At 42.3% G+C, this 10,281-nt stretch overlaps 1 protein-coding gene across 2 annotated transcripts; it reads left to right on the forward strand.

The window, feature by feature from the left end:
• Nucleotides 1–3,565: 3,565 nt before the first annotated feature.
• TCEAL9 (transcription elongation factor A like 9) lies at nucleotides 3,566–5,108 on the forward strand. 2 transcript variants are annotated; one of them, XM_088833708.1, is made up of 2 exons: nucleotides 3,566–3,705; nucleotides 4,511–5,108. In XM_088833708.1, exon 2 carries the CDS (start codon nucleotides 4,580–4,582, stop codon nucleotides 4,874–4,876), a length of 297 nt encoding a protein of 98 aa, XP_088689834.1. In that variant the 5' UTR covers nucleotides 3,566–3,705; nucleotides 4,511–4,579; the 3' UTR covers nucleotides 4,877–5,108. The 2 variants fall into 2 exon arrangements, with proteins under 2 accessions (XP_088689834.1, XP_088689835.1); XM_088833709.1 differs by having other exon boundaries at nucleotides 3,575–3,705; nucleotides 4,514–5,108.
• The last annotated feature ends 5,173 nt before the right edge of the window (nucleotides 5,109–10,281 follow it).

Consider the following 10,281-nt stretch of genomic DNA (forward strand, 5'->3'; position numbering starts at 1 on the left):
TTGCCAATAAGTCAGTTCTTTGCATCAGGTGGCCAAAGTATTGGAGTTTCAGCTTCAGCATCAGTCCTTCCAATGAATATTTAGGGTTGATTTCCTTTAGGATTAACTGGTTTGATCTTGCAAGCCCAAGGGGCTCCCAAGAGTCTTCTCCAACACCAGAGTTCAAAACCATCGATTCTTCAGCACTCAGCTTTCTTTACAGTCCAACTCTCACATCCATACATGATTACTGGAAAAACCAAACCATAGCCTTGACTAGATGGACCTTTGTTGGCAGAGTAATATCTCTGCTTTTTGTATGCAGTCTAGGTTGGTCATAGCTTTTCTTCCAAGGAGCAAGTGTCTTTTAAATTCATGGCTGCAGTCACCATCTGCAGTCCTTCTGGAGCCCAAGAAAATAAAGTCTGTCAGTGTTTACATTGTTGCCTCATCTATTTGCCATGAAGTGATGGGACCAGATGCCATGATCTTTATTTTTTGAATGTTGAGTTTTAAGACAACTTTTTCACTCTCCTCTTTCACTTTCATCAAGAGGCTCTTTAGTTTCTCTTCACTTTCTGCCATAAGGGTGGTATCATCTGCATATCTGAGGTTATTGATATTTCTCCTGGAAATCTTGATTCCAGCTTGTCCTTTATCCAGCCTAGCATTTTGCATGGTGTACCCTGCATATAAGTTAAATAATCAAGATGACAATATACAATCTCGATGTACTCCTTTCCCAATTTGGAACCAGTCTGTTGTTCCATGTCCAGTTCTAACTGATGCTTCTTGACCTCTGTACAGATTTCTCAGGAGGCAGATCAGGTGGTCTGGTATTCCCATCTCTTTAAGAATTTTCCACAGTTTGTTGTGATCCACATAGTCAAAGATTTTGGCATAGTCAATAAAGCAGAAGTAGATGTTTATCTGGAACTCTCTTGCTTTTTTGATAATCCAGTGGATGTTGGCAATTTGATCTCTGGTTCCTCTGTCTTTTCTAAATCCAGCTTTTACATCTGGAAGTTCATAGTTCACATACTGTTGAAGCCTGGCTTGGAGAATTTTGAGCATTACTTTGCTAGCATGTGAGATGAGTGCAATTGTGTGGTAGTTTGAGCATTCTTTGGCATTGCCTTTCTTAGGGATTGGAATGAAAACTGACCTTTTCCAGTCCTGTGAACACTGCTGAGTTTTCCAAATTTGCTGGCATATTGAGGGCAGCACTTTCATAGCATCATCTTTTAGGATTGCAAGCAGCTGTACAAGACTGAAGCAACTGAGCACAACTGAGCACATAAATGACATATAACACTATATTAGTTTCAGGTGTAAAACATGGTGATTCAATATTGTATATATGGCAAAGTGATCACCATGATAAATCTAGTTCACATTCACACACTATTTTATAGTTTCAAAAACACTTGTGAATAGATGATATAGCTGGAAAAGCAGAATTCCCATCATATGAGGCCTTTCAGAGAAAAGGTTTATGGAAAGGGTGGACTGCCAGGTCAATAGGAGCTCAGAGAAGGCAAAGGCGAGTTAGCCCAAAATAGTCAGAGGAAGCCTCATGGAAGTAAAAGACCTTAACCTAGGCCTCACAGGGTGGGCAGGACCTAGATGGAGGGTGGGAAAGAAAGAGACCAGTCTGACTGTATCCTGACCCCATGTCCTTACCGGTTACCCTGGCCTGTTTCAAGCTTCCTTGCTGGGTCAGTTTCATTGTTCCTCTTTCTGGGTGTTTATGTCTATTGACAGTGGCTATTGTCTGAAAGCAAGTTCAGTGAAAGCACTTTTTGACAAGCTCTGCACTACCCCCAAGGACTTTCTCAGTTATTTCCAGGTTACAGAATCTGAATTGGACAACCTTTCTGGATAGGTCTTGAAAGTGGAAGTGTTGGTCGCTTGGTCATGTCCAACTCTTTGTGATCCCATGAACAGTAGTCTACCAGGCTCCTCTATCCATGGAATTCTCCAGGCAACAATACTGGAATGGGTATCATTCCTTTTTCCAGGGGATCTTCCCAATCCAGGAATCAACCCAGGTCTCAAGCATTGCAGACAGATTCTTTAAGGTCTGAGCCTCCAGGGAAGCCCTTTAGTTCTTAGGCAATTGCTAAGTACTTAAATATGCATTTCCTTTGAGCCTGTAAATCCATTCCCGAAAGAAAGAAGTAATCTGCTTCATAAAACCCTCCTGCTCCCTTCGTCTGCTCGTGCCAGACTCTATGCAAATTCATGGACTGTAGCCCACCAGGGTCCTCTGTCCATGGGATTTTCCAGGCAAGAATACTAGAGTGGGTTGCCATTTCCAACTGAGGGATGGAACCCACCTGTCTTGCATCTCCTGCATTGGCAGGCAGATTCTTTTTTTTTAATTAATTTTTTAATTGAAGGATAATTGCTTTACAGAATTTTGTTATTTTCTGTCAAACCTCAACAAGAATCAGCCTAGGGTATGCATATGTCCCCTCCCTCTTGAAGCTCCCTCCCATCTCCCTCTCCATCCCATCTCTTTAGGTTGATACAGAGTCCATTTGAGTTTCCTGAACCATACAGCAAATTCCCATTGGCTATCTATTTCACATATGGTAATGTAAGTTTCCATCTTACTCTTTTCATACATCTCACCCTCTCCTCCCCTCTCCCCATGTCCATAAGTCTATGTCTGTTTCTCCATTGCTTCCCTATAAATACTTCAGTACCATTTTTCTAGATTCCATATATATAGCAGGCAGATTATTGACCACTGGGCCACCTGGGAAACCCGTCCCTTCCTCTCCCCTCCCAAAAAATTATCCTTGTCTAAAAATAATCCTTTTATTCATTTACTTAAAAATTTATCTTTACTTTTTTAACACCAAAACATTTTGGCAATATTTTAAATGTAGTTTTTCACTTTACTTAATACTTTTCTATATTTTTTTAAAAAGTAACTGAAAAAACAAAATTCAGCTGAATAAATGTGAGGAACTAATTGACTTTATACAACAATTCATGAATAGGGCTGCAACCCATCTAGCAGATAGCAGGGCGTTGTCAGGTGTTGTATAAAATGGAAATAGGCTGGCCAGTAGGGCAAGGGAGCTATTAGCATAATAAAAGAAAGGATTGGGGCTATACCCCAACAGAAAAGTATTAACAGTAAAGTTTAAAACTACATTAAAAATAATACTTCTGTCCCAGGCCTCCCCCACTCAGCTCTTTTTTTTTTTTTTTTTTAAGAAACAACCCGCTGCCAAACCAAGCCTATTCCACAACAGCCAAGGACCAGATTGCAGATGAAATGGAGGCTGGGGCAGGGGAAATGGATGTAGGTTAGTGTTCTTAATCCTGGGAGCAGAAGGCAAGAAAAAATTCTTGAAAAAAGTAGAAAAGTTTAGTAGCTCCAAAAAAAAATGCAGCCCCTCCCTAGTAATCAGAGAAAGGCAAATAACATTTTCCCCCTCTGGGATAGGCAAAAAAGATGGACAGAGCCAAATGTACAAGAGGGGAGGGAGCAGAGGACTGGCCGATATCTGCCGCGCTTTTGGTGGGAGTGGAAATAGAGGACCAGAGATCACTGGTGACGTAGACCTCATGTGACCAGGAGTCGACGTGTGCAGAAGTCCTGCTAATCTGGTCCTTGTTCCCGTCTGGGTACCAGCTTCCTTCAGCAGCGGTTGCCGGTGCGGCCAACGGTGGGGAAGGAGAAGGAGTCTACTGGCTGGAAATTTTCAGGTTGGTGGCAAAATAGATACTGCCTGGGGATTTCTAGGGTGGGGATGGCCTAGAAGCAGAGATTTAAGGGAGCCCTGGAAAAGTCCATCTCTCCACCTCCTACCTCCAGGTCTGCAGGAAATGATGACCCTTGGGAAAGGGACTAGGGGTCCCGGGAGAAGGACAAGGAGACCTGTGATAGTTTAAAAATAATCATCCTCTGCCACCTAAGGCCGCTTTCCCAACACCTCCCCTCCCCCCACCTCCAACCCCCAGTTTTAATGATAGTTTGGAAATCTGCTTTTGCGACTCCCTGTCTGATGGAAAATTCGAGCTAACTTGCACTATGGAGAGGGAGAGAAAGGAGGGAAACAGAAGGTGGGAAAGTTTCCACAACCGAGAACCTTAACAGGAAAAGTGCGCGGTGTTGATCAGTCCGCCCAGCGCTCGCCCCACCCCCACTCTCATCCCGTCCCCCTCCCGTTTCCCGCTGGTCTGCAGGTCTGCTATTCTGAAAAGGCCAGGAAGAAAAGTGATCGGATCCGTACAGGAAGATGAGGGAAATATTATAAAGACCCCTGGGGTGGAGGTGGGCAAAGGAGGGCCTGAGGTCGTGGGCCCCTGTGTTCTTCCCCCGCATCCCTCTTCTCCCAGCTTGCTGTGTTCCAGGAGGGTCTTGCGTTCTGCCTTGTGTGAGAGAAATGGTTGAGAAGAACCTTGGAAAAGCTGGCGGGAGGGACGAGGGAGGTGAGGAGGTGGGAAATGGAGTTGAGAATGGCAGGCTCAGGGAAACCCTGATGGCTGACGTATCCTTCTTGCTTCCTAGAAGTAGTTGTTTTCAAAGAAGAGCAAGTAGAAGAAAAGAAAGGAAGAGGGAAAGAAAGGGAGACACAAGATGAAACCCTGTCAAAAAACTGAAGAAAAACCAGAAAATGAGAGTGAACCAAAACTTGAAGAAGTACCAAAGCCTGAGGAAAAGCAAGAGGAGGAGGAAAAAACAGAAGGAACTTTTAGAGAAAGACTGATTCAGTCTCTCCAGGAATTTAAAGAAGATATACACAACAGGCATTTAAGCAAGGAAGATATGTTTAGAAATGTCAATGAAATTGATGAGATAAGGAGAGTCAGAAACAAACTTATAGTGATGCGTTGGAAGGTTAATCGAAACCATCCTTACCCCTATATAATGTAGTTTACCTTGATTTCTGTTTCTTCTGATGTTGACATTACTTTGTTTTTTATTGTCCTGTATATCTCTGTCCATCTTTCTGCTTTTAACTTGTTGCTGTTATTGGTTTTAGATGCATCTCATTGTTTATTTCAAACCAATCTAAAAGTCTTTGCCTTTTAATAGGAGAGCTTTACTCATTTGTATAAAAAGAGATTCCTGACAGAATATAAAATGTAAAAAAGTTACTAAGTAATATGTGAATATCATATTTTTGAAAGGGAAGGGTACATTTGTATATTCCATGTATACACAGAAGAATATGTGAAGGATGAAAGACAAAAAGTATAGTCAGTGGTAGGATTATGAGTGATTTTTTTATTCAGCTTATTTGTATTTTTCCTTATTCCTAGAATGTACACACGTTATTGTTAAAAATAATAAAAGTTTTATAACAAAAAAAGGAGTAACCAACAGTAGTTAGTATATTTCTAAAGGCACTTAGACACAATATTTATTAGCAGAATTTTAGAAGTAAATGTGAACTCCAAATTACCACCAGACCTCTTAGCTAGAAAAGTAAATTTTATATCTTTTCTCATTTGCAGTATAAGATAATAATGATCTTTCTGGGATCTCATGAGGACCAAATAAGGTACTGACTGTGAGCTCTATTTGATAGGCTTTTATTCCCATATGCCCATGTAGGATGCCAAATCCTTAAAAGATTTGTTTTAGGTATTTTTGAGGGAGAAGGTTAGTTCTCACCTGTGCTTAAGAAAAAATCCAGACAGCTGTTAGGTGGGTACCACCTTTGTTTTTCTCTCCTCCTGTGCCTGCCCAACCTTCTATGCCCCTCCCCTTGATACTACCACGTGTACTGGATATTTCTGCCCCTTCATTCAGATTCTGTACCTCTCAGCCCCCTAACACTGCTGATGTGCTAGAAATCTCAAATAATGAAGCCCAACATATTTCTTTGGAACCCGGTTGATTCTGCAGCCTGAGCTCTACAGAAGTGGGGAAAACGCCCATCTCTTCAGTTTAGATAGACATTTATGCAGGGCCACTTGGGCTGTGATATCTTACTGATACCTTGGCAACTTTGGGATTTTAATCAAAGAACCCCTCTTCTCTATACGACTCAAACACAGTGGGTCTGTTTAGGGGTGAGACCAGAAAATAAGTCTGAATAACAGACATTATGCTTTAGTCAGGGTTGCTTCTGAGTCTAAAGATTGGTTTATCTTCCTGAGTTTCATTTCCTTAGGGTGAGTGATCTCTCCCAAAAGACTGGTGGCAGGCCTCCTCACCAACTCAAAAAATACGCTTAGACTTGTGTAAGTTTTAAAGGGAGGTTCAAGTCAGATTTGGGGATATTCCCATTCTTTATTGGAAATGTATGAAAGTGCTGTGTAAGACTTACTGTGTATTTATATCTGCATCCAGATTTTCATAACTGTATGTGTATCTGTGGATCACAGTTGTACCAACAGTGTGTTATTTCTCTTCTGTGATGCTCTTTGGGGGCAGTTAATCACTTCAGACCATTCTTCAAGTTTATGGCAGCTTGATGGATGCAGGTGAAGGTCCAGGAACTCACTTGCCAGCATTATAAGACTGGTTGAATCCAGCCCCTTGGCACTGAGGAGTGGCACTGTGGGAGGACATGGAAGGAATCCCCCAAGGCACACCCCTCTCCAAGATGATCTGACATTGGCTTCTCTGCTCCAGCAGGCACCGACTCTCCTAGGCTGAGGGCCAGGCTGTCCTGGACATGCATACCTGGATGACAACTGTCCCATTGCAGGTCAGAGCACTGGACTTCCTTTATTCCTTTTTTTCCCCTCACAAAAGGGCTTGATGGGAACTTTTTAAAGGAAAAATGTAAGATTTCAAAAGTCACTAACTAAAAACACTGGTTGTGATAGTCTGTGTCCCAGCAATGACTACTCTTGAGGTAATCAGATAACTTGGGATTAAGGTAGAAGGGCCTACTGGAGATGATATCAGACAATACACAAATATTTTAAGTTGTAATATCCATGTATTTGGGGCTTCCCAGGTGGCATTAGTGATAAAGAACCTGCTTGCCAATGCAGGAGACATAAGAGATGTGGGTTCAATTCCTGGGTTGGAAAGATCCTGGAGGAGAGAATGGCAACCCAGTCCAGTATTCTTGCCTGGAGAATACCATGGACAGAGGAGCCTGGTGGGCTGGAGTCCATGGGGTCACAAAGAGTCGGACACTACTGAAGCAACTTAGCATGCACACACATATTCATGTATTTATTTGAATGTATATTAATAAATCTTTAAGACAAATGATGATAGTTTAGATTAAGGCAGTGCTATAAAGTTTCCCTTTCAAAAAAGTACCCAAATTTCCTTTTCAAAAATATTCAAATTAAATAAGTGAGTCAGTTTGAAGACAAACATGAAGTAAAATACTACGTTAATAGCAAAGATGGTACATAGATATGGCAAAAGTTATCCTAGTGGGAAATGCTGTTGTCACTCTTTTGCAACCCCATGGACTGTAGCCCGCCAGGCTCCTCTGTGCATGGGATTCTCCAGGTAAGAATACTGGAGTGGATAGCCATTCCCTTCTCCAGGAGATCTTCCCAACCCAGGGATTGAACCCAGGTCTCCTGCATTGGCAGGTGGATTCTTTACCACTGAGTCACCTGAGAAGACCGGAAGTATTGCCCCAGTATAGTTGATTTAGAGATTAATATCTGGAAACACCTGTCAAGAGGGGTGCAATCTGAGATTTTACCCTATCTACAAATTAACAAGTTAATATTAACCTGCTACTGTTTAACCTGTTTTTGCTATGGCAAATGGCAGTAGAATCCCAGTCCTAAGGACATTATTACCCATGGTAAAAACTGTAGCCTTGGCTTCATTTTGGTTTGTATCAGTTCCCCATGATCAAGTCCCGTGAGCTGACACAGCCCATCATGGATGATGGCACATGCAATTCACCGTGTTCTAGGAAAGATTGGAGAATTCACTGATTTCATAGTAAGCAAAAGCAAGCCTGCTGTGTTCACAGAAAGGGAAAGACATTACCTCATGACTCAAACCGGAGAAGGCAATGGCAAGCCACTCCAGTACTCTTGCCTAGAAAATCCCATGGATGGAGGAGCCTGGTAGGCTGCAGTCCGTGGGGTTGCTAAGGGTCAGACACGACTGAGCGACTTCACTTTCACTTTTCACTTTCACACATTGGAGAAGGAAATGGCAACCCACTCCAGTGTTCTTGCCTGGAGAATCCCAGGGAAGGGGGAGCCTGGTGGGCTTCTGTCTATGGGGTCACACAGAGTCGGACACGACTGAAGTGACTTAGCAGCAGCAGCAGCAGCATGACTCAAAGTTGCTTGCTGCAAATAAACTCTGAGAAATGGCCTGCCTGCATAAAGAGTGATCAGGGCCTTAAGAACGTACAAGGATGCTTAGGACTCAAGGCAGATTGTTTCTCCCAGTAACACTTTTCTCTGTGCAACAAATCTTAATGTGAATGGTGAGACTTTCCTAACGTCACACATTTTGATTTATAATTCCAAGTTAAAGCAGATAATTAATTATAATACTGTATACTATAAACAGGAAATTTGTAATTCTAATTTTTACTTAAATACCTAGGACTTTTGAATGAATCCTAACTAACTGAATGAAAAGAACATCACCTAAGAAACTACAAGTAAATAATCTATGAGGAACTTTGAAGTTACATTAAGACATAACTACTGTGACACACAAAATTAAAGAAATAGAGGAGCAAAAAGCATGGATTTATCAAGATGCTAATGACAGGAAAAATATTCTGCAAAATTTTTCACTGAGAAATTGACAGGAGTGTGTGTGCGTGTTTGTAAGTCAGCCCTAGATCCTTTATATATATAATTGTTGCTGCTGCTGCTGCTAAGTCACTTCAGTCGTGTCTGACTCCGTGTGACCCCACAGACGGAAGCCCACCAGGCTCCCCCATCCCTGGGATTCTCCAGGCAAGAACACTGGAGTGGGTTGCCATTTCCTTCTCCAATGTGTGAAAGTGAAAGTGAAGTCGCTCAGTTGTGTCCGACCCTTAGCTACCCCATGGACTGCAGCCCACCAGGCTCCTCCATCCATGGGATTTTCCAGGCAAGAGTACTGGAGTGGCTTGCCATTGCCTTCTCCAATATAATCGTTGCTGCTGCTGCTGCTGCTGCTAAGTCACTTCAGTCGTGTCCGACTCTGTGTGACCCCATAGACGGCAGCCCATCAGGCTCCCCCGTCCCTGGGATTCTCCAGGCAAGAACACTGGAGTGGGTTGCCATTTCCTTCTCCAATGTGTGAAAGTGAAAAGGGAAAGTGAAGTCGCTCAGTCATGTCTGACTCGTAGCGACCGCATGGACTGCAGCCTACCAGGCTCCTCCGTCCATGGGATTTTCTAGGCAACAGTACTGGAGTGGCTTGCCATTGCTGCCTCTAAAAAAGGAAAAGCCAAAAACTAGGAGGAAAGCTGGTCTGTTCCCTCTATAGGGAAAGTTTTGAGAGAGAGGGAAACCTTTTGCACATAATGGTATCTAAAATCAATCATTTGATATTTTGACACCAGTGTTTTGCAAGAGCTTCAGAAAAAAACAGCTGCATCATTTGCTAGATAATTTACTTGAGTATGGGACATCTTTTCATGTACTATTGGTCATTCAAACATCTTGCCTTGAGAAATGTCCATTCAAATATATTGCTTTAACACCCCCTTAATATTTTCATTACAGTATAGGTAAAGAATCCATTTGCAAGGATGAGGTAGCTCCATATGTACTACATGTTCACCATGCATTATTACAAGAAAAATGAAGGACAGGAGGTTAAGTATAATATATACAGGTGGCTCTAGTGGTAAAGAACCTGCCTGCCAGTGCAGGAGACGTAAGAGACACATGTTCGATCCCTGGGTCAGGAAGATCCCCTGGAGAAGGAAATGGCAGCCCATTCCAGTATTCTTGCCTGGAGAATCCCTTGGACAGAGGAGCCTGATAGGCTACAGCCCATGGTATTGCAAAGAGTCGGACACGACTGAAGCAACTTAGCACAGCACACGCATACATACACATACCCACAAATACCAACATAAAGCCCTTCAACTCACTAAAGGGAGGGATTGTGTCTTTCAAAGTGCTACCTTGATATCAGGCCTCTTGCTATCTGATTGTTTAAGGAATAATTACTTTTTAAAAATTTCTCCTAATAGATCATTCTATTATCCTTGCATTGTAACATGTATCCTTGCATGTATCCTTGCATGTCAAAATAGTTTCTTGTACTTACACAAAGTCCTTCCCTTTCATGAATTCTGAGTCCTTTTCCAGATGTTATGCTATTAACCTACTATTTAACAGAAAAGGAAGCAAGGCTTAGAGAGATTATGTGTCTCGACC

Source organism: Moschus berezovskii, chromosome X (genome assembly GCF_049115385.1).
Source record: "Moschus berezovskii isolate FMDL1 chromosome X, NW_MosBer_1.0, whole genome shotgun sequence".
In the NCBI taxonomy this organism is placed as follows: Eukaryota; Metazoa; Chordata; class Mammalia; order Artiodactyla; family Moschidae; genus Moschus; species Moschus berezovskii.

Coding starts and splice junctions, on each gene's coding strand:
- TCEAL9 (XM_088833708.1), top strand. CDS start 4,580: ATGAAACCCTGTCAAAAAACTGAAGAAAAACCAGAAAATGAGAGTGAA.